This window comes from Bombus impatiens, unplaced genomic scaffold (assembly GCF_000188095.3).
Source record: "Bombus impatiens unplaced genomic scaffold, BIMP_2.2 scf_0217, whole genome shotgun sequence".
In the NCBI taxonomy this organism is placed as follows: domain Eukaryota; kingdom Metazoa; phylum Arthropoda; class Insecta; order Hymenoptera; family Apidae; genus Bombus; species Bombus impatiens.
Window position 1 is genome coordinate 3,383,490 of NT_176636.1, and position 23,790 is coordinate 3,407,279.

General features: G+C 32.4%; 2 protein-coding genes across 3 annotated transcripts; one reads left to right on the forward strand and one right to left on the reverse strand.

Annotated features, from left to right (window-relative positions):
• Positions 1-310: 310 nt before the first annotated feature.
• LOC105680530 (Kv channel-interacting protein 1) lies at positions 311-23,679 on the forward strand. 2 transcript variants are annotated; one of them, XM_012383526.3, is made up of 7 exons: positions 311-404; positions 8,147-8,509; positions 21,796-21,865; positions 21,942-22,012; positions 22,270-22,542; positions 22,931-23,226; positions 23,585-23,679. In XM_012383526.3, the coding sequence occupies exons 2-6, from the start codon at positions 8,345-8,347 to the stop codon at positions 22,976-22,978; spliced, it is 627 nt and encodes a 208-aa protein (XP_012238949.1). In that variant the 5' UTR covers positions 311-404; positions 8,147-8,344; the 3' UTR covers positions 22,979-23,226; positions 23,585-23,679. The 2 variants fall into 2 exon arrangements, with proteins under 2 accessions (XP_012238949.1, XP_012238948.1); XM_012383525.3 differs by having other exon boundaries at positions 322-643.
• On the reverse strand, positions 16,646-21,788 carry LOC100742298 (dynein regulatory complex subunit 5-like). Its single transcript, XM_012383523.3, has 9 exons — positions 21,511-21,788; positions 20,996-21,268; positions 20,263-20,454; positions 19,710-19,877; positions 19,481-19,619; positions 18,887-19,121; positions 17,996-18,151; positions 17,652-17,766; positions 16,646-17,592 (listed from the first exon to the last, which is right to left on the reverse strand). Exons 1-9 carry the CDS (start codon positions 21,555-21,557, stop codon positions 17,505-17,507), a joined length of 1,413 nt encoding a protein of 470 aa, XP_012238946.1. The 5' UTR covers positions 21,558-21,788; the 3' UTR covers positions 16,646-17,504.
• Positions 23,680-23,790: the final 111 nt, after the last annotated feature.

Sequence of the window (23,790 nt, forward strand, 5' to 3'; positions counted from 1 at the left end):
GGAGGGGGAAACAACCTTGAATAATTAAAATCTCTTAGGATAAGTATCATTCTAAGAGGTATGTACAAAATCAGGCAACCCTATCTTCTAAACAATCTCATCATTCAAACAATTTTCATAACACAATGTATTCCTTGCAGTATGTAAAAAAGAGGGATGAGGAGAGATAAAGGAGAATAGGCGAGCAAGTCGGTGGGGAAACAGAAAGGAGCTCGCTCGTTAAGGGTAGTTTCCTTCCGTGGGGAAGGATCGTATGGGGGCGAAAAAGAAGGAGGGCGACGATTGGGCGGGGCAGAGGATGCGTGGTCCGGTCTAACCCGGCCACATCCAGTCTGCCGCCGACTACGTAGTTGCGCAGTATCGTTGTTGAGCGTTGTGTGTGCCACTAGAAGAGGATATAAACGGTATGCCGGTGCTCGGGCTAGCCTGACTCTCTTTCTCCGGTCCTTCGTCGAACGTCGCGTCTCTTCCTCGACCCAGGGTCGTTCACCCTGCAAGTCCAGCGTGCTCGCGTTGTCCTTCAAAAAAACGAATACATACTCTGTTTTCCTGTTTCTCTCTCTGTGGCCTCCTTCGTCTGGCCCATCACGTCCTGATCGAATTCCCAGCGAGTTGGCTGACATTTCTTTCTACGCGGAGAAACGTAAGCGACTTCTCTCTGTTATCTTGCCGCCAGGCTGTTGCCATTTTTGTGCGCTCGCGCGAGTCAAGGAAACTGTATACTTGATAGATAAGGTTATTGTAAGGAGGTTAGAAAAGGATATTTTCATTCTTATACCGTTGATTTTTTTTAGAGATTTCTGTGTTTGTCGTTGTTAGGCTTGATTTTGTATGTTGAGCATTATGATTGTTTTGGGGTAAATGGGGCTCAATTGATTCGCCAGGATTAAATAAATTAGTAATGAATTGAATATTTAAAAAGGTTGATAATAGATTGGATATTTAAGAAAGGATAATCAAAATATTTTCGTATTTTTTACATTTATTATTAGATTTTAAAAATTGATAAAAGCATTATTGTATTCTATTCACTGTAACATAGTTATTCTATTCTGTGTGCTAATATTTTCTAGGGGAAATTTAGATAAATAGAGACAACTTTTATTTGTTAAATAGAGGTAATCAAGACAAGAGTAAAAATGTGTTATTCCAGATAATTACATTTTCTGTCTTATACAAATATTATTATTTTCCTCAAAATCTATACAAATATTATACTCTATTCACTATAACATTGCTACTCTAGAGTGCTAATATTTTCTAGATGAAGCTATATAATGAATCAAACAGATAGTATTCTTTTTGTGTCTTTTATATCCGTTGTTACTTTTCTAAATTATACAAGTTCCATTAGGTATTTTATTTACTATAATGTTAAATACTAATACTTTTTAGCATTGAACTGAATAGTTTCCAATAAAACATCTATTTATGTCTTTTTTAACAGAAAATAAATTAGGATAGTAAGAGATAATTTCAGATTTTTTGGCAACGATATTTCGTTTTCAAAATTAATAGCCAAATACAGGTGCGAGCGTTACGTAATGTTATTTTACCGCGCGCCCCGGTGTGGCAAATTGTCCTTTGTTTCTATTGTTCTCTAGTAAGGGACGATATTTTATACTTATTCCATGCTGTTTCCGTAAGCTAATAAGATTTATTATGGTACGGCAACGTGTTGTACGACACGAGCGAAATAATCTTTACACGCGATAGATGCACAAATAAAAAAATGCAGTTCCTATATTTTGTTAGTTCAAAAGAAGAAATGGTCTTACAATTGTGGACAAGTTAGAAACTTTCTTTGAAGAGTAATAGTAGCAATATCTCGAGTGGATGCTCGCGTAGCCGGGTGAAATATTTAAGCTAGTTTAAACATAGAGCCATTCACGTTGGACATCCTTTCACTTTGACCAGTATGAAAGGATACTAAATTTTTCAACCGTAATAATAAACGATAATGTGCACTGTTAAGTCGAGTACTTAATATTATCACTATTCCTCTTTTCGTTCGTGTAATCAATATCGTTTTTCAAAGTGGTAGCAGGATATTTAATTTTTAAATTACTTACGCAATTCAATTTAGTTTTCAAATATGAGAGAATAGTATATTAGTTACAATAATAAATGATAACACGCCAAATCTCTTTATAAAATAGCATGCAGTATTCTTTTTACTTATCATTTTTACATATTTTTAAATATTTTCTGTAACATCATGAAAAAGTATTCAACTATGTAATCATCAGCATATGTACAGTAATGCAATATTTTTATATAGTATTATTACACATTTTTAAATCTTGTTTATACAATAATAAAAGCATATTCGATTTCGAAGCATTTTTTAACTTACTTTTAAGTCTTCTATTATGAAGATATTTAAATTGTAATATTTTGAAACATTATCTGTTACTGTTGATTTTTATAATCATTTGCCACAAAATCAGTGAAATTTATTGACTTAATCGCGTAATTGAGTTTACATTCAATCGGTGTCATTAAGTCCATTTTATCCGTCAGTAGAACGAATGCGTAATGTAGATGATGGTAACGAAGATGTAAAGCTGGTTTATTGTCGAAACGGTACGCGGCCATCGCCATAGAAAAGCAATTCGCCGGAAGATTTAATGCGGTGTGTAGCTAATTTCTTGCACGCATGGTATTCGGTTTACTTCACCGTCTATTTTTGATGGTACAAGAGCTGATCTGAAAATTTACTTCTGACAATAAGCATGTCTCCATTATCATTTAGAATAGATATATACATTTTTATAATGAGTCATTATCAATAATACATATCAAATGCGCAAATAATTAAAAGAGATTTATTGATATAGCAGTATATATTTTCTATATTTGAATAATATACGTAAAATCAAAGAAAAGCATTCCCTACAGAATATTATATTAAAATATTGCTAGAAAATTCTTTTCTTTGATGTTATATTTTATGAGGACATTATTATAAAATAATTAGCAAATTTTTTTCTCATGGCAAAGGAGAATAGTATAGACTGATTTGCATGAATTAATTAATTCGTTTTCACCGTTCTAGTAACGAACATATAAAAGTGGGTAATGAGGGCCGCAATTAACGATTTGCGTAGCTTTACAGTAACTTCGTAGAAAAGTATGTCCCGAAGTAAACTCGTGTTTTACCTTACCGCGACATTATCGGCCATAATATTTGCATTTCTTTAAAAAGTCTCTTATATTAGGCATTTTTGATTACATCGAAAATTCGACGAATAAGTGAAACTACATAACTTACGGATATTATTATACATTTAGTTATATTTAATTATCTAAAACTTTATTTACATTATTTACTTTACAATAATTGCTTGAAGGATGTCGAAAGTTAACGGACTTCACATGAATAATTTAAATTTGGAAATCAATAAAGATAGTAATCAATATACAATAAAAATAGTATTCTCTGAATGTGATCAAGCAAACGAATTAAAGGATTCATTACTCTAATTACACCAACCTAATGTTGACATGAATAGGTACTACACTATATATAGTCCGCGCTAACATTACAAAATTGTTCTAGAAAGAATTCTTGGTACACCCCAAGATTTACGATACTCATCATCCCCCACATTGAGAAGGTCGTAAAGGGGTTGAAGAGGGTTGTTGCAGAATGTGGGTGGATTTAAGCTGAGAGCATCGAAATTTATTCCAGAAATTCGCGCGTGCACTGCTTTTGCCAACTTTCCAATGAAACACCGAACAACTGTATATCTAATATACAGTATAGACTATAGGTATAGACACCCAATGTTGTAACGAGGCTATGTATCTTTCATTTATACATGTATGTGTCACATAATAGCCATATACCTATACGCCTATGAAAAATAAAAATTCACTTTATCTATCGATCCTCGGCGGTCACATATGGGTACAATCATGATTCATTCCAACTTTACAACCATTTTTCTTTTTTGCGTTTCTCGCAACGGATACATAGAAAACGATAAAACGATTGTTACTTTCGTCGCGCGACAGCTTTTTATTCGGAGAAATTTAGGAACAGATTAGCGCAGTTAAAACAGGTGCTTCGATGTTTGTTGGAATAAATTGAATATGTTGGCTTTGCTGTGCAATATTTTGTAGATGATAAAGCTGATTTAGGACTGGTTCTTGATGTAGGAAGGATGAAGATGAATTTTAATGTTTCAATTTTTTGTGATAAGAAGAATAATAATCCTTTTTCGGAATGAAGATGAATTTTAATGTGTAACATGGGAAGGGAAACTGATTGTTTTACTAGAGAACAACCACCATAAAATATTTCAAGTCGGTTGCCACGTGAAAAAAAGTTCTAGAAATAGATTGAACCTCATATGTAGTTGGGAAGCAAAACGCTGAAAGCTATTCTTCCGAGTGAAAATCAATTTTAAAATGAATGAACACCAGCGTACACGATCTGCATATACAGAGAAAGAAATCGCCGGAATCGATAAGTCGATTCTTTGTCCGATGTTTCACCGTGTTTGTGTTCGTTTATTCATTGCCTTTTTCGGTTTACTTTACTCTCGAAACAAAGTAATTTAATATTGTACAAAATACAGCTCACGAAAGTATTCGGATATTTGTAAAAACTTTTTATGAACATATTATGTGTACTATGCGAAATATTTTGAATTTTCCTTCGAACAGTATAATAGGAGCATCATGATTATATTGAAGAAGTTTGAGAGAATCTGAAAATTATATATAGTAATATATACAGAAAATGTACTAGAAATAGTAAATGTCTTGTAACTTTCATATACATTTTCAATTGGTTCCAAATTTTATCAATGTAATATACTTGTAGATTTGTATATTTGTATGTTTGATACTCTATATAGTACAGTATGAAAGTTTCCTGTGCATTTACATTTGCACCTTAAAATCAATTTCCACGTCCATGTCAAAATCAGGTTTCGTAATTGAATAACAGTAAGTGCTACATAATTGATTGAATAAATATTCTGCGATCATAGTGATATCAATTATAATATATTTCGAAATCAAAAGAGATTTAATCAGGTTTTATGGTTTAATTAAATTATCGTTCTATAATTATGATAATATTGATTATAGTCTATTTCAAAGTTAACGTATTGTCAACTGCATGAATGAGATATTACTAGGCGCTTCTAGTAAGTTTCCTAGGGGCATTTCTAAAAATCCTATACTACAAGAATTTAATAATGAGAAATTAAAAGGAAATATTCTGTTGTTTTTCTGATCACATTATAAGAAAGAGTTTGTTAGAATAAAGTATAAAAATGTTTCTCCTAATTTATTAGAAAAACTAAGATCTGTTAGAATGAAGCAAAAATCTGCTTCTTCTAATTTGTTAGGAAACTAAGGAGACTAAGAAAACTAGAATAGAAAATGGAGAATTTTCTCAAGCGGTTGGCCATGTGTTGTAGTAGAATTAATTTGGGACAACTATTGAAACAATCTGTTCGAGTTCACCAGAGGGTGTGAATTGGAATGAAACGATTTGAAAATGTCATTAGGGGGACCCTTTGAACCATCATCGATTCTTGAAAGGAGGTAGCGATGCCTGACGAGCATCCCCACACGTTTATCTTTTTCTCTCTTTGCTTCTTTACAGAACACGGTTGTGACATCGCGTTTGATTCAATAGGCGTTAACCGAGTGACCTGAATCTTGCCAACCGTATGGTAACCTTACGTAATTTCATCTTTTTTCTATTTTTCTTTTTTACAAAAATTACTGGAAGGACTTGTTGGTAAAGAAAGAAACATATAATACCAGAGAATAAAATCAGTCATCTTAAGCTGAATATTATGTACATTATCATTCACAAGTTTCTGGATACTTGCTTCTTTTTAACAAGATGTATCTTAACCCCTTAACCTACAATGATCGGACCAAACGTAAATTCTCAAACGTAAATCGTAGGTTAAGGAGTTAATAAGCATAAAGTTATAAATAAGGAATTAATAAGTACATATACTACCTTATACAATATTACCGAAAAAAGTAAAAAAATATATAAAACAAGGAACCAGCATATAAAAATCACCTCAAACTACTTCAAATCTACATGATACGCCCACTCATACTTTAAGTAGAACAAGGCGCTATCGAGTCAGACCACGCGACTCGCAACACGTGGCTCCGTCAATCAGAGAGTTTTTAATTCATTAAAAGAATCGATTGACATCGTTTGATCTGATTTTGACATTAATTTACTCTCTGAATATCAGTACGTAAATATTTGATTCGACTTGGATTTCGGTTTGCCGTTCCAACGCGCTTACGTGTACAAAAGCCAGACACGTAGTAGCTGCAGCTTTAAATCCGTCATTTTACAACTGCTTCCATGAATCTGCCACATGCATTCGGCTATCGTTGGCTTGCCGGATGTTTATGGAAGCCTCGTACTAGGCCGTATATGTAAAATACATGGCAACCAGTGCATATTTATGGAACACCGTTTGAAATTGTTCCTCCTGTTTGTCAGTCGAATCTCGAAGAACGAATGAATTTTTTCTGAGTTTTTACTGTACTGTATGAATTTTTTACTGAGTATTGACTGTGAAGCGTGAATTTTTCTTTTTCGGAGTTTTATATAATATTTTTTGATGTAATAGAATTAGGTTTGAGTCCTCTATTATATTTGCTCTTGATGCTGAATCAAAGAGATTTACGCGAATTTTAGTAAATAGTTCTTTTTTCGAAGATACAAAATTCCTATTGTGTGGAGTGTGTATTTTTCTTCTTGGACTTTTATGTAACATTTTGTTGATATGGTAAAGATAGTTTCGGATTCTCCATAATATTTCTTCCTGACGTTAAGTAAAATAGATTCATTTCAATTTTTATAGCTATTCTCGTTGTACTATGAAAACATTCATTGTGAGTTATGGATCTTCTCCTCCGTATTTTAGAAATTTAACGTTACGTTTTGTTGATGCATAAAGTTACATTTGGATTTCCTCTAATATTTCTCTTTGATGCAGATTGGAAGATATCAGAACTTACGAAGTATGTATTTATTTAAAAATGTGAATTTCCCTCTTTGAAAGTTCTATGCAATATTTTATTAATGCATTAGTATCAGATTTGCGTTCTCTCTAATATTTTCTCTTGACGTTGTACTTCGTATTAATTTTTCTGAGTATTCTTTCTGTATTGGAAATATTACTGTGGAAACGTATGACATATTTATAGCAAGTTGTGGATGTTTTTTTTTAAATTTTATGCAACATTCTTTTGGTGCTTTAAAAGCAGAGGTCTTTGGGAAGAATGGAAAAGAAAAGTTCTTTAGTATTTTGTTGTTAAAATTTTAGGTTTACGAATTGAGGAGCATTTAAGATTGATGGGCGCCTGAGGACCGAAATTCGAACTTCGCGCGTCGAAAGTCAGGACGCAAAAGTTTTAATTGCTTGTATTTTAAAAACGAAGTATCGGAAAACAAAATGTTAAAAGATTTTTCGATTTCTTTTAATATAAGGAATTAATATAAATATCAATAATATAGGCATTGATAGTTTATATATTCTGGAATGTTTAAATTTCTGTTGTGGTAAATAGTTTTATCTATGCCTATTCGAGATCATTTTAAGTTCTGACAAAATTTTAAAAAAATTGATACTTAGCTTTCTGGAGGTTTTATTGATCTTAAGCCTGATTAATGATTTACCTTATCTACTTTCAAATTTAAAGTTGAATCTCCTCAATCCCTTATCGATCAAATTGTCACTATTACGTCATATTAATTGGATTTTTAAAATAGATAAAATTTACGAACACGCAGTTATCTTCACTGATTTATTCTTATACAGTGGCGGCCAAAAGTCTCTAATTGTATTTCAAATGCAGAAAATTTAATTGTTCTGTACTTTATAAACCACTCCACGTTCTATAAGTACACTTTTTAAAAATTCATTATTTTGACAATATAATAAATCTACTTTGTGGTTGGACACTTTTGTATTGGAATGTTTTATGTTAATATAATTATATTTAATAATGTATATAACAGTCATTATAAACTATTATATTACTGGTTATCACATTAATGGTAAAAAATTTATAAGCAAACAATCTAAAATTATTAAAATATAATTAATATTTGAATTAACTTAAAACCATCTTTTTTCAGACTCTGGTCTAGCATTCTTTCTTCAATCCTTCTTTTAACTATTAAAACTGGAAATATAGGCAAGAGGGCAATACAAAATAACGAATGGAGAGGGATGAAGTAATCGTGGTGTGACCTTGAACGAATCAAGAGGAGGGCATCTGATAAATTGAAAAACAAAAGAATTTCGTCGGACAAGAAACGTTGAGCTGATCACAAATGGCTACGCCGCCGGATTCGCCAGGACCGGAAGAGGCTCTGTTTGATTTCGAAAGCACACGAACCAGGCAACAAACCACCAGACCTGTCGCCCTCGAGGAACTGCTTCGACAGACCAAATTCTCCAGACAAGAAATACGAGTGATGTACCGTGGCTTCAAGCAGGTAAGCCACGTTGAATCTGAAAATACAGCCGATGATACAGAATTGCGGTTCCTGGAACAATAAGTAGAGCCGTGAGTCACTCTTGGATGGTCTGGCCACTTTAATCCCCCGAGGACATTCCCAGTTAAAATTTCGTTTCTAAGCAGTGAGAAGATGTTTTAAATGAGGGATTAAATGAATGTAATTAGATCTGGATTTTTTAAAATTTGTATTTAACATAAGTACTTGTTTAAAATTCATATTCTATTAGGCACGTAGAGGTGAATTAATCTCACCAGTTCGAGTATTTTTATTAATAATTTCAGTATAATTACATACTAACATTTGAAATTTTTCTATTTCTGTCTCTACAAATTCTTTTAATTCTAATATTATTTAGAAATTGAAAGCCAAATTAATTTAACCAACTAAAGCTTCATTTCTGTGCAATAATTTTAAAACGTAATTTTGAACTAGAGCTTAATTACGTGTAATTGGTGATGTTTCTACATTAAAATAATGAATAATTTATATATTAAAATGATTGATCAAATTAATCTGATTCTGAATTTTTAATGAAATATAAATTCCAAATATATTTTATATGAATTACTTCATTATCTTCTATAATATAAAATACAAAATTCTATATAATACAAAATTCTATGAAGCGCTTTATCATCAGTTTCTCATTCAGGTTGTTCCAAGAAGCACAACTCTGTACCTCCCCTCAAAGTTAGTTATCTCTTGTAGTCATTAACTTGCTATCAGCCTGCAACACGATACTTATTAATGAATACGTTTTATGAAATCTAAATAATCCGAAACCTATTATATATAATTATTTCTCACGAAAGAAAATTTCATATAAGAATAATCTTTGATGAAACGTTGAATAAGATGGTTCACTTCTTGATTAAGTTAGTCTTTTTGTAAAATTAGTTATAATTCGTAACGATGATCGTACTTTGCCAACCAGTCGGCTGGTGCATGTTCCTGGCATGCCATCAATTTTCGTCATAATTTTATTTGCTATGAATATTCATGAAGGGACGGAAATGTTGCTACGGAATTTTATTTTGGATATCCCCCTCTCCTCTTACGTTGTGCGTACAATGTTCATCTAGAAATATTCTTTGGCGAATTAACAATCACTTCTTATGCGTTATTACCATTGTCTAGTACAATTATTTACCAACTAATAATATTATTGAATTGACAAATTACTAGTTATAGATTATACATTTCTTTTTTATAAATTTATAATGTTATGATAAATAGGATCTTTCGCTTAGTAAAATTGTTAATGCTGATAAACTATAATTTGTAACTTGGAAACTTTCATTGATAATATTGGCTCATAATTGTGCAACAGCGCACAGACTGTGTCAATGTTAATGAAAAATATTAAATAACGCTAAAATTTCTGATATATTATGGTTAAGTTCGAGTTAGATTTTAATAAATTTATTTAGATGCGTCTGACAATGAATAAAAGAAAGTAATTCCATCGTTGAAATGTTGGTTTTTAAACGTAAAAGAAATAAAATGCAACGTAAATGAGGTTAGTAGAAAAAGGTGAATTTGAGGGATTTCTGTGAAATGAATTTTGTCCAACTTCCTGAATGAAGTTTTTAAACTTAGAGATTGCGTTCCTTTTTGTGCTTGAAGATAGCTTCGAGTTTCATATAAAAACAGGTAATTTTTTACCGCCCTTTGTAGTTATATTCAGATGAGAGGAAGCTAGAGATTATGGTCTATCCCAGTTCTTTGGACGAGCCTGCATGGAAAGGTTTGTGATATACAAGGTCATCCTTTGACGATGGACGGATTTCTCTGACAGTACAATAGAATGTCGAAGAATTTAGAATAAACAATTTTTAGAAAATAATTACTTCTTCGTTCTTAAAATTTCTTGTATTTTTGGTATCAGATACAAACTATGTAATACATACTTTCAACATTTCATAAGAAATAAATAATAATAATTATGTCGCGTATGTTGAAATGTTCGTAGCTTGTAAAATAAGAAAGAAATTGGGGGAATGACATTGAAACACAATTTACACACAAACATGTAATAATTGCAACAATATCGTTACGATGATTAATCTATAATTGCAAGTACGTAAAGTTATAAAATCGCCTAAAGTATCTTATTTCTCTTTCATATAATACATGCAGTAACGATTCAATTTTAATCAAACAATCACCATATGAGTACACGCAATGCCAGCGATTTTCATGACGAATATGACCTTGATGTTGCAAAGGAGAAATTTCGATTTTTGCGACAAATGAGTTTTCGAGGCTTAGGAGGGGAAGGTAACGTGCCACGCCAATCCCGTGTCACTCATAAAATATTTACGTAGCGTTTAGAGGGTAATAGAGACGGTAGTTGTAGCTCCTCGAGTTTCCTTCAAGGTTGATGTTGTTTCTACGTAAATGTCATAGGTGTACGCTCTAGCATGTCAATACAGTAGTTCAAAACGTTTGTTGTTCTAATTTTATGCTTTAGATCTGATCTAATCCTTTTTTTTTTTTAAATAAAACACGAAATTTAACCGAAAATTTCAATTGATTCTTAATTAGTAATTTAATTGATGAAATTCATTCGCGGGAAATTTAAATTAAAGACTATACTCCGAACTTCAGTTATATTTGTACCATTTTAAATACAATTATACAATTATAATTATATCACACATGTTAAAATTACGGTATTACAAACTAAAAAAATTATTTAACTTATATTATAATTAATTTTTAATTGTAATATATGTGAAAATCGATTTGTGGTATTATTAGTGTAACGTCAAACCTTTAAGGGTAAACCGGTAAAGTTAATTAAGTTTAAAAGAAATAGTGCTTTGTGCTTGGTAATAGTATTTAGTGTTTGGTATTTTCTTTTCGACTAATATTTCGTTTAAGTGTTCCAAGTTACTTAACTGCGTTTTCCTCCATTGAGGATGTAACTATCCGCAGACAAACGAGTTCGGAACTGTAGCAGAACCACCTGTACGTTTCACGGTAATTTGTCGAGTTTAGAACTTTCTATTCTTCAACCAGGATTTACCCACATTGCACGATGTCTGTCTCATTTGGGCAGACCGGATACATATGTTGTACGTATTACTCTTGTTTAAAGAAACATTTTCTTTGGTGTATCATTATGTTAACCGTATTGCGAGTTAACACTGATCTTACCAGGCCCGGTCAAATGAGCGGTTTCAAAATTTTATTTAAAATTCTACATTCATTGTTATTTCTTTTGTTCATCTAATTTTATGTAAACTCTTATATTATCCGATTAATCAATTTTTTAATTTATCTTAATTTACGTGTCATAAACTTTCTTGACTGTCTTTGCAGTAGCAGTTTCAATAAAATCTCTATCATTTTTTCTGCCTAATAGTTTTTATACATTAATAATGTTTCTTTGCTCAATTAACGACAGATGAAAGTCGGCTGCAGTCCAAACGTTTCACTTTTTGATAGCCATCGATATAGATAACTGACACGAGGTAGGCAACGAAGAGATGGCTTATTGTCTGATGTAGTCGATATTATTCAAGCACCGTCGCGAATCTCTATTTTAACACGTTTCCACGTGGTTTAGTTTGTACTAGCATAATCGACTTTCTAAAGCGACAAAAAACTTCCCTTTGTATCGTAACGATATGACAGTACATATACATATTTGAAATAAAACATTTCGAAAGAACGGACATGTTCGATCGATTGCTTGATCGACGTTGTTTCTGGTTGTTTCATAAATGGTGTAAGATGAATGGAAATGGATCGACGTATTCACTATCGTTCAAAAATATATGTACATACATATGTTGTGTATATATATATGTACAACATATTGTATATAACATGTTGTTTATTGTATATCGTACATCATGTTATACATATACATATATGTATATATATTTGCTTACTTTTGACAAGATATACAGTGAATTTGAAAGAACATTGATGGAAAAAATATTGGTTACTTAGAGATTTTTATAACTCTGTAGTATCGATAGTAAATTGTAAAATATTTTATTACTAGATACATCTTTTAATAAGTATGGTTAGTTTATGATCTGTTAATTCCATAAAAAGATAATGTCGCTTCTAATTGTCAATTTATCATTAATTTGTATACTTTGATCAAACTGAAGTACTGTTACAAATGGACTAAAGCTTCTGAAAAATTTTGAACGGTAGTGTACGTATAAAACGCTTTTGCGACTGGTATACTGATGATCAAAGTCGTGAATACACGATGTGATAGTTTTGTCACAAAATGTGTGGCTTTTAACTGCAGTTTTTTCCCGGCTAAACACACGTATACTAGATATCGACCGGCGTTTTATGCTTTTGCCAGCCTAAAAGTGTGTCACGACGATTACTATTTCGCGAGATACCATTGAGTTTTCGAAATTCTGCTGGAAGATTTCGAACTGACGAATGGATCTACTTTCAATCGATCATTTTACTGAAAAGAATGAAATAAGAGAGATATTAATATTTCGACCATTTTCTTTTTCTTTTTAACTGGTATTATTTTCAAAAATATTATTCTTCTATATTATTTAAATATTAAGTATTGTTTCTGACTTCAAACAACAGGTTGCCTGGTAAGATTGTCTCTAACATTCGTTTTTATTATTCTTTTATAAAATGTGTTTCAAAGTAACAGTTGAATTATAAGATGTCATTAATTATAATCACATTTTTTACTTATCCTCTTAAGCATCTTTTATAGGTCATTTACGAAATAATCTTCAAAAATATTCTTCACCTATCTTATAAAAGTATTTATACTCCTTTTCTGCTTTAAACAATAAATTATCTGATAAAATTGTCTCCAGCACACTCGTACATCATTATTATTTTTAAAGAGATTTTAAAACGGAAATTTCCTGCGGTTGTTTTAATCTGATGATATTAAAGGGTATTTAGATGTACAGCGGCTACAAACAATATTTACTTACCATTCATTTATCGTAGTATTTACATACTGATTAATTAGGTTCAAGTATACTTTTCGTATCATTTAATAGTACATATGTACTTTCGTATGATTACAAAAATTTGATACTGTAAAAATGAAATATATAGAACCTAATAAAAAGATTGCTTCATTGCAAAATAAGGGTATGTGACAATACCTTTTATAGCCACTGTATTTTTCTGAATGAAAAAATGTATTCAATTAAAATGTAAAAGGCAAAGAGAGTTGGAGAGAATTTATTTGTGTTTTTGATCAGCCCCTGAAAGGATCGAAAGGTTGAATATCGTAAGTACTTTCGTCGCACAGCCACTCGTCGACGAGCACTTGTACGTTACGTAGAAAAAGCCCTGAGCCTTGGAACGTTTTGTGTGTATGGGCGAAAAAAGCGTCGGACTTTTCGAGAGTTCCTTAGGTGTTTTAATTGCGCTATTTCGCCACTGTACGTTCTCCACTTGACTTTAAGACTGGCAATTGTGTCAAGAGCATGCGTTTGCACGACGATGAAAATGTACGGTGCTAAGTATCGCGGGTATGTTTATGGTATTTTTTATCCGAATAGGTAATGTCTAAAAAACATTGAATTCTCGAAACAATAGTAATTTATCGCTAAAATTACCCAATCAGTCAATATGACTGATATTGGGTCTTTTGTTTCTACAATTGAGAATCACAGCAAAGAAACACGATATGTATATAGTAGACGGTTAACGGATTTTAGAGGATTAATTTGTGACATTCTTCATACTTCATTTATTATCAGAAGGCATCAGAAGTTTGATTGGAAGAAGCTGTTATCTATATTACACAACCTGTATATAATATCTATTATTAAATCAAATTTTTGTTTCAATTGCCCTTTATTATGAAAAGGTGCCATAAATATGACGTTTAGTATTAAGTAAAGCTTCTATTTCAATTATTATTTATGGAAAAGAAAAGACATGATAACAATGTTAACTTTCTAAACACTGCTCTATACAGAAACAAAATATTCAAGTGTAATCTTGCGGACAGAATCTACCGCGAAGCGTCGAATTTATTCTCCTCCATGGCATTGATATATGGTTAGGCAGCAAACAAGTCCGATATCCTCTATTCTGTAGTCCCTTTGTCACAACTATCGAGGAGGCACAACGTAGCCTCATTGTTTCCCTTGTTCTTTCTCTCCATCTTAAGTCTAGAGTATAGAAGTCTTTTTTTTCCTTCTCCTTTTTTTTTCAATGAAAGCGTAAAGGTTAGGCGAGCGTTAGCACGTTCGTCCTATTGAACTCGATTCTATTTAAGGGAAGTATGGCGGGAGTAAGCGTGTGTGTCGGTATCTAGTGGCAATCGAAGAAGGCCGACCACCAGAGGCCGCGTCGAGGCCAGAACCTTGACGTTTAGGAAAATTGCAAGGATTTAGGCCTACGTATGTATACAATAGCCGCACACGCACGAAGGTCGATAGGATAGCTGAACTTTTCAGTAAGTTGTCGCCTTCTAATTCGGATGAACCTTCGAACTTTCACGCATCCCTCTGACCTATTCCAATTACCTTGTGTCGTTGGATAAGCAACCTTTGGTTCTCCTACGAGAAGTAAATTTATGCTTTTCTTTTATCGATAGTTTACTTTTGTAACAACTGCATGGTACTGAATATAATATAAAAAGAGATGTATTATCACTATCGTACAATACAGTATTTTAGTATAGTAATACAGTATATAGTAATACAGTATTTTTAGATAAGTTTAATACATTCACGAGCAGTAGTTTCATTAAAAATGCTATACCAAAGTAAAGTTAAAAGGTACTGTAAGTGAGATAAGGAAAAGAATTTGAACTTTGCTTTTAAATATCCTTGTATCATTTATTTGATTTATTATTAGTGATTGAAATCATTATAAGAAAGTCTACCTTTCATGATAATTTTAAAGCAAGTGAAATCTCGATCTGAAGTAAGAATTCTATAAGTAATTTATAAATAGATGAAAAAATATGACTTTATTTTAAATTGTTCATCTCGTTTATAAAATCATTAGAACAAGAACTTCCTCTTCCTAATTTGTTATCTTTTATTACAAAACAATAACAAATTTTGATTTGTTCTCTATATCTCATATAAAAATAAGAACGGCGCCGTAAGTACAGGTTAACGAGAACTATAAGTTGAGTGGTACTTCAATGAAGAATCCAACTACAACTTCTAGGGCTCACTAAGTCTCTTCTCAATTCAGTTCGTTCAGTTCGTTTCTTTGTATCTTTGACGACGTTTATATTATATTATATTTCAATCTCAATTGGATTAACCACTCCAATTGGAGTTCACGTGTCGACTGAAATTCTAATGAGGTGAAGTCCGACGTAATTTTCTGGGCGAATAGAATTCAGTGACAATGTTCCATGTAATTGAAGTGTACCTCCATAATTTACTTTCTCGAATGCAAATATAGGTCGGCCACAAACACCTTTCGCGTATTGTGTAAATTAATCATTCAGGACATATTTACATAGTTACATTTATGTTTAACACTATTATTTATATTAATTGTTTAATTATTATTTATAGTATTTTATTAAAATATTAACCTTAACCTTATTTTGGAGAGTGTATCTTTTAATGTTATATTAATGATACTGCTAAAGGAATTTTTTTATTTTTTTTTTCATAGTGTTTCTATTCAATTTATATAACATTAATCGAGAGATTACGCCCTGCATTATATTCGCTATTTTATCAAACCGATTAAACTGTCGGAAGTACGGGAACTTTCATTATAAATGTCATATTAAAAAACGAAAATCGATTTCTGGCGTTGGAATCTCGTAATGGATGATTGCTTTCTATAGGATGCAACGGTTTTTGGCGAACATATGTAGGTATGATTCCGAGGAAACTATAAAACCTAACCTCCAGAGAGTCGATAAAACTTTATGGGCTCGATCGTTCGAAGAGATATCGTGTAAGATTTCATGGGAAACATTTTCGTACAAAGCAGGTAGTCATTTTAAATATTGTGACGTTATGCATCTAATATGGATCTTTGGTTTTTTAATTTAATTAGAAATATTTTTTAGGTGGAATTTTAATTAAATTTATTCTAAATTTATTCTAAAATTTTGTATCAACAGCTTACTATATATTCTATTACATGAATATGCTCGCTATATTAAACATTTCTCTAAGATAAACTTTTTGTCAGCTAAAATGGGAATAAGATTGAAATATAAAAATTAAAGAGTGGCAACGGAGTTAAATCTGCTTCCTTCAGAAATAGAACGATGCGGAGAAATATCCCTAGGATTACACGAACGAAACTGGACCTTCTGTTTTTTCCTGCATCCGTTCGTCTTAATAATGGAAAAAGTCTTAGCTCTGGCCTACTTTCGCCGCAATTTACCGTGTTCACGGCTCTCGCATAACTTCCTCCAAGTAGCTACACGCTCGTTCCGCTGTTCTTTTGTTGCCAACTCTTTCGTTAGCCCTTCTCCGTCACGATGGTTATTCTTGCCGTGCTTCCTCCAGCCACAACCGAAAATCCGGATGCAATGCAAACATTATCGTCGAATATTATGCAAAAATGGTAATTACTTCGCCAACATTAAGATTCCTGTGCTTCCCTTAATTGCTTTTAAGTAATTAGTTCCGAGTTTAATATTTCTGTGAATAATAACGCCACAGAACACAGAATCTTGAGGATAGAAGTGTAAAATAGAACTTTGAATTCTTTCTTTTTTTGATTTTATATTTTTCATGTAAGGTCACGAACCTTTTATTCTGTTCTTTTTGTATTTTCTCCCTTTTATGTAGGTTTACGCTTCCTTGTTCTTTTCTGAAATATTCTTTTTAAATTCAAATTGGAAGAATGTCTTACTCCTTTTATATATTTGTTTTGTATTCATTCTTTTTGTTAATTTTTAAATTATGAAATCTGAATAATTGAATTCAATAAAAATTTTGTCATTCGTATCTTTATTTTATTGATTCCATCATATGATTTATGTTCAGTATGTTTTGCTGGTAATTTATTCTGAAACGAAGGAATCAATGGAGATTTTCTGTGATTTCTCAAGCATCCGCTTCGTTTCTTCTTTTCTTTTCCTCTGTTTATTTCTGAAAAGTAAGGAAAGCCTGTGAAATATCATTCACCGAAATACATTGCTTTTCCTTACCTGAGTACACTCTCGTGGATAGAGTATTCTGATTGTCTGGAGAAATTGCACATTCGAGCTTCGAATCCCACTACAAATGGAACGTTCCTCAACGCTGCTTCAAATGAATCCCCAACTACATAAAATCACACCATATTAAATTCTTTATATGCACCTTCTCCAACTATATTTATATTTCATTGTATTCGGTATAAAAATGTTACACCTCTTATTTTAAGATTTATAAAAGATAAATTAAAATTACTTTAAATTATTGAATTATAGAATTTTTGAAATCGTACTCTAGAAAATATAAAGAAAAATAAAAAAGGGAAAGAAAATTTTATTATTCTTTTTTATCTTACTTGTTTCGTTAAAATCATTGTTCGACAAATTAAGATTCAAACTTTTGAGCTTTATGGAACCGGAAGTCAATACTTCGGCAAGTGCTGCACCTCCAGCAGCCTCTATTCCGCAAGCACTCACGTCGAGAACTTCCAAACTTTCGCTTCTTAACAGATCTAAAACAAACACAAACAATGAACTCTCGGAATGCAATTTCCACGTGTTCTTTGTCTAGAATCCGATCATTTCGTTTTCGAGGAAGTTGTAAAGATTTCTAAATAGGGAACTACATGTATACATATAATGAATTAAAAATAATTCTGTAACTTAATCATGGTATTTACAATTTCTTTTCAAATATCAAATCACGATATTTCTTCTTTTTTATTAGTATTTCAATCTTAATTCATTTAAACAAGATGAACAAAGAATATTGTTGCACTTTGTTTATGATAATTATTGTCTTTCTCTAATAATTATTATCGATTAATAAACATTATCTCCATAATCTTTTAATGTCAGTTTCTCCGTTAAATAGAATACACGGAGAAAATATTTCGAAATTCATCCGGAATAATTATTACCAATTAGTAAATAATTCATTGTCATGTATCAATTTTATGACAACATTTTTCTGCAAAAATCTTAAATGTTTAAGGAACGATATTGCAAAGTTCTATAGCTTAATGTATAAATCACGGGATAGTGTCCATTCGGGCAGATTCAGCAAAAGTCAAACAGGAATCCGGTGTAATTTCCGGGCGGAACACGCTGAAGATTAACGGGACGGAAGTCGAGCACGGTGTTTGTTCTACGAGATACAATCGCCGTCATGGCTTCGATACGGTAACCAGTATAAATATTGACTCATAAGAGGATAAAGTTAGTAACTTAATACTTTGTACACTTACAGGCACACACATGAAACATCCCGTTGTCTAGCAAAGGATTTAGCCTCAAATTCAAATGCTGTAGTGTTGTGTGCTCCGCCTTTAGCAGCCCATAGATTATACCAGCCACTCCTTCCGGTCCTATATCATTGTTCGCTAAATGCAGTATTTTCAGGTTCTTGTGCGAGAGGTATTCACCAACTGCTTTTGCTCCTTTATCTGCCAGTTTACAATGAGAAAAGTCTAATTCTTCTATCTGAATTGAAAAAGAATTTGGTATTAACAGCACGGTATTATAAGAATGATCAATAAACAATATTATAGAAAATACGTTCTTAATTCCAGATTGTTATTGAATGATAGGACACTGAGGAAATAGAGAAAGAGAATACTAAGTATTAAAAAACAAAGTGAGTTTAATCAAATTGGAATTTAAACGACTGGAAAAATTAGACAGTAGAAAAATTAAGAGACTTAAAATTTGTAAAATTAAGAATTTGAGATATTAAAAGATTAGGGAATTAAAGATATAAGATGTTGGAAAATTAGAGGATCAAGGAATTGAGAAATTGTACGATATGGAAATTTTTTCTAAGCCGTTGTGACGCTACTAACACTATCATTCTCCAGTACACCTTGAAGAAGAGCTGCTGCACGTGGTTGATCCAAATTGCTTCTAGTCAAAGTAAATTTCTTCAATTTCGGGCAAGCTTTGATCCCACGACCAAGACCAAAGCAATCTTCAATGGATATCCTTTATTTTTATTTTTACTCTTTTAATGTACATAAATCGGACTTGAAGAAATAGTAGAGTATTAAACTGTAACCTGGAAAAGCAACTTACTCGAAGTCTCGCCACTCGAAACCATCGTTCATGTAAACCAACCCGAAATTAATGCGAAGCTCAGTAAGATGAGGGAATTGTGGCAGAATAAGCTCCAACGGGATGTGATGGACGAATACTTCCTCTGCTAGACACGAATCTTCTTCGTTTAGAGATATCTTATCCTTCCTGTGAATGTGAACAGATTTCGTGCAAATAAGTAGTACTGTACTATGTACAATGATTATGTAAGGTGAAGGCTTATACGACAAATTCAAGGAGAAAGATTTCAGTTTTTGGAAGTCTAATCGTAGCTATCTTTTGTAAATTTCTTTTAAATTCGGATTTTTTCCTCTATGTTTCGAATAACTATTGTTATATTGAGATAGTTTAGATTTGGGATTAAATTATTTTGTATAAATAAATTATTTTTAGAATTATTATTATTACGTTTAAACAACTTAAATTTAGGATTGTTGTTGCATTCTCGTATTTATGCTTAGAATAGTTATTATATTGAAAGTTTACATTTTTTTTAGAATATATTATATCTTATTTATTTAAGAAGATTTACTTTGTTGGCAGTAAAGAACGTAGCTCTATTGTGTGCACATAATCACGCACAAGATCGATCATTTTTTCACAATCTTCCTTTTGGGATTCGAAGAAACTTGGCTCGAGATTCTCCAAATATTCACGAAAAGCACCTTCGCAGTAACGTCGCCGCCAGGAATTGCCATGTTCAGCGCAATCGTTGTGCCCCCATCTGAAATAATTCTAGTCTCTCCCGCATTCTCGCATTTGAATTTGGGGTCACGCTTTATGTAAACCAAAAACGACTTTCTTTATGAAAATTCGATAGTTCTCGTGCTGGAAAGTGGGCGAACTGTTTCAAGAGAATGCTCGTTGAAAAACGGCCAAGAGAAATTAATGGAATGATACTATATAAAGTACATATACTACCGCCGGTAGTAAGCTAAAACTACTTATAGTCGGTAAATTAAACATCCATTTATGAGATTGCTTCCGTGTTGTATGCTTTTATGAGGACGCGAATAAACTTTTTTTTGACGGCCTCTTTTATGGATTGCGAATTTTTTAAATTTTCTGTTTTTCTAATTTCTTGATTTCCTGGGATTTCACGTTTCCTTATTTTCCTTACCACTTAATTTTCTCTGTTACTCGTTCCAATTTTCTCTACATTTTCTATTCTTATACTCTATACTTTTCATTTCAACTTTGTACTACACGATAATATAAAGAAATTTTTACAAAGTGTTTTCAATGCTTTCGATTACGTTTTTCACCTAGCTCTCGAGCAACGTTCCCAATAGTGTTCATTGTCGATTTTCCTTATAGTCAACTCGAACGGTAAATCGGTAGGCAGAATTTCCATCAGCATATTTCTATCCTCACAGGTTGGTAATTCCTCCAGTATCGGATTTTTCTTCCATACGGAGGCTATGACACGAAGGGCGAGGGTCTTTAAGCTTGGGACTCTCTCCTCGTCCCAGGAAACATCTTCCGGTCGAATTGTTCGATCGACCTCGCACGTTAACCGCGTCGTTTCTTCCGAACATCTTCCAAAAAAGATATTAATTACATATGCATCTTTTTTGGTGTTAATTATTATATATAATTATAATAAGAATTTGATAATATTTTGAGAAAGTTGAGAATTGAGCAGTAGAAAGTTTAAGGAATTTGGAATTTGGAAATCAATGATTAAAAAAGATAAATTGAGGAATTACAGAACTACGGAGTTGGAAAAATAGCAGATTATAGGGTTTTTAACGAAATTAAGAAAATCTGGAGAACATACCTGTAAGCTTCCAACACGTTCTTGGGTATAGTGTGCGGAATTTTCATTTTTGTTACCTCCTCTATGCATTAGATTCATAAATATGTAAACAGAAACATCTTCGCTGGTTCATTTCCTCCACATCTCCACCATATGATAACTTGCTTCAGGCGAAACATATAATCGACGATAAAAGCTTCTATCTTCAACGAGTTAACATACTGTGCCAATTCCTTCTTTTCATGTTCAATTAAACGACCTATTTCCCGACTGAAATAATATCCATCATAATAATTATATTTTCAGGAATGTCCCGAGGGTGTAGTTCACGAGGACCTGTTCAAAGATATTTATGCGAAATTCTTTCCTCATGGCAGTAAGTTTTAATTATGTCTTGCCTTGTAGTTAATTATTATGAATAATTTTAATATTAATTCGTATACACGTTGCAGATTCTAGTCTTTACGCTCATTACGTGTTCAAGGCCTTTGATGTTAATTGCAATGGTGCCATGAATTTTAGGGTAATTTCAATTTCTTTTCTAACAATTCTCTTTTATTATCGGGTTTTTTCTACTTAATTTAATTTAATTTGTAATAATATATATTTAATATCTAATTTTTTACTAATTTTCTTTTTGTGCAATTCCTCAATTTCTTTGATCTCCAAAGTTCCTAATGCATTAATTGTACTACATTTTTTCCCTAATTTCCCAATCTTCGAAGGAAGAAAAAAAGATATAGAAAGATCCGAAACATACGATACGATTTTTCTTCTCAGGATCTCCTGGTAATTTTATCGACTCTACTACGAGGCAGTATCTACGAGAAGTTACGATGGATCTTCAAGCTGTACGATATAAATGGCGACGGATGCATCACCAGGGGCGAGCTATGGGAAGTGGTGATTGCAGTGCATGAGCTGATGGGACGACGACATCACGCCGAAGAGGAAAGGAAAGCGAGAGAGCAGTTGGATAGGGTGTTCAAGAAGTTCGATTTAAACCAGGATGGCATAATAACGATCGAGGAATTTATGGAGAGCTGTCTGAGGGTATCGACACGTTTGCATTTTATGCATCTTTAAACAATATTGCTACTTCGTGAACAGTTTGCCGATGGCGAGAAGTTCTCGATATTGTTACATGCTATTCACTGAAGAATCAATATCTCATGAAATCTTAACATTACAGTTTAGAGTCATTAGTATTATAAGACAAATAAAATTTGTTAAATGATCTATATAATTATTATACACGTAAGAATGGATTGAGGAAGAACATGATCATCTTCCTTCTAATCTCCAAGAAAAGAATTCATAAAACTTCAGAAATAAAAAATTGTTCACAATTCGTATCAAAATCTAAAGTTTTATTTGTCTATCATATCGATCTCTATATTTCTGCTAATGACAATTATATTAACAGAAATGGTATGTTTAGGATGATGTGACTACACGGTCGTTGGCAAAGTTCGATTACGCGTTTTGATCTCCGGAGAAGGAAGAGCCTCCGGTGATGACCAAGACGACGCCGCCAACGCCGCTCTCTACCACGACCACCTTCTCGCAGTCCCAATCGCCCTCGCCACCACCGCCGTCCTACTCTCTGCTGCCACCTATTCCACCGCCTTTGCCTTCTCAACCACCTCCAGGTTACACCGTTCAAGATCAGGAGCTTTATATGCTCCTAGCGGCGCACTGGTGGAACCAACCGGAGGCTCCGCTCTTTTGCTAAGGGTAAATTATCATATTGAACCTTCTTGTACAATCCAATTAATATTATTATCATTAGTGAAATTTTAGAAGTTACAAGTTACAAATTAGAAATACCAATAGATTCTCTAACGTAATTGGAACATGTTTGATAATAAAGCAGCCAGAATTTTAGAGATATTAAATAAATATAAAATAATAGATTCTATATAAATAAATTTTATTTTAAACAAGTGAATCCTAATTCTGAAGTGTTAAAATTCAAGAAAACATTTATCTCATCCACTAAATAATATAACAAATATCATTCTTTGAATATTTTTCATATTTCTACATATTATGTGTATTCTGTGCACTCCTCAAATTTTCAAATTTTCCATAGATAAACCGTGATTCCCAACTTCTACAATAAGGAATTCCAACTTCTGAAAAGAAAAACAGAGAATACTGTAAAAAAAATACAAAAAAAAAGATAAAAATGAAAACAAAAAGAATGAAGCCCTTAAGAATCTTGCGAGTTCAAGAATTCAATTAAACTCTCGCGGTCGATAGGCGAACGAGCTATAAGTTATTTCTTCTTGCGGAAGA

Bases quoted from the DNA above. Each gene is read 5' to 3' on its own strand.
- LOC105680530 (XM_012383526.3), top strand. From the start codon at position 8,345: ATGGCTACGCCGCCGGATTCGCCAGGACCGGAAGAGGCTCTGTTTGAT. The intron at 8,510-21,795 runs GTAAGCCACGTT...TTATATTTTCAG, and splicing joins TGTACCGTGGCTTCAAGCAG to GAATGTCCCGAGGGTGTAGT. The intron at 22,013-22,269 runs GTAATTTCAATT...TTTTCTTCTCAG, and splicing joins ATGGTGCCATGAATTTTAGG to GATCTCCTGGTAATTTTATC.
- LOC100742298 (XM_012383523.3), bottom strand. From the start codon at position 21,557: ATGAAAATTCCGCACACTATACCCAAGAACGTGTTGGAAGCTTACAG. The intron at 19,122-19,480 runs GTTAGTAGCGTC...TTTTCAATTCAG, and splicing joins GTGTACTGGAGAATGATAGT to ATAGAAGAATTAGACTTTTC. The intron at 17,593-17,651 runs GTAAGGAAAAGC...CTTACTTTTCAG, and splicing joins ATCCACGAGAGTGTACTCAG to AAATAAACAGAGGAAAAGAA.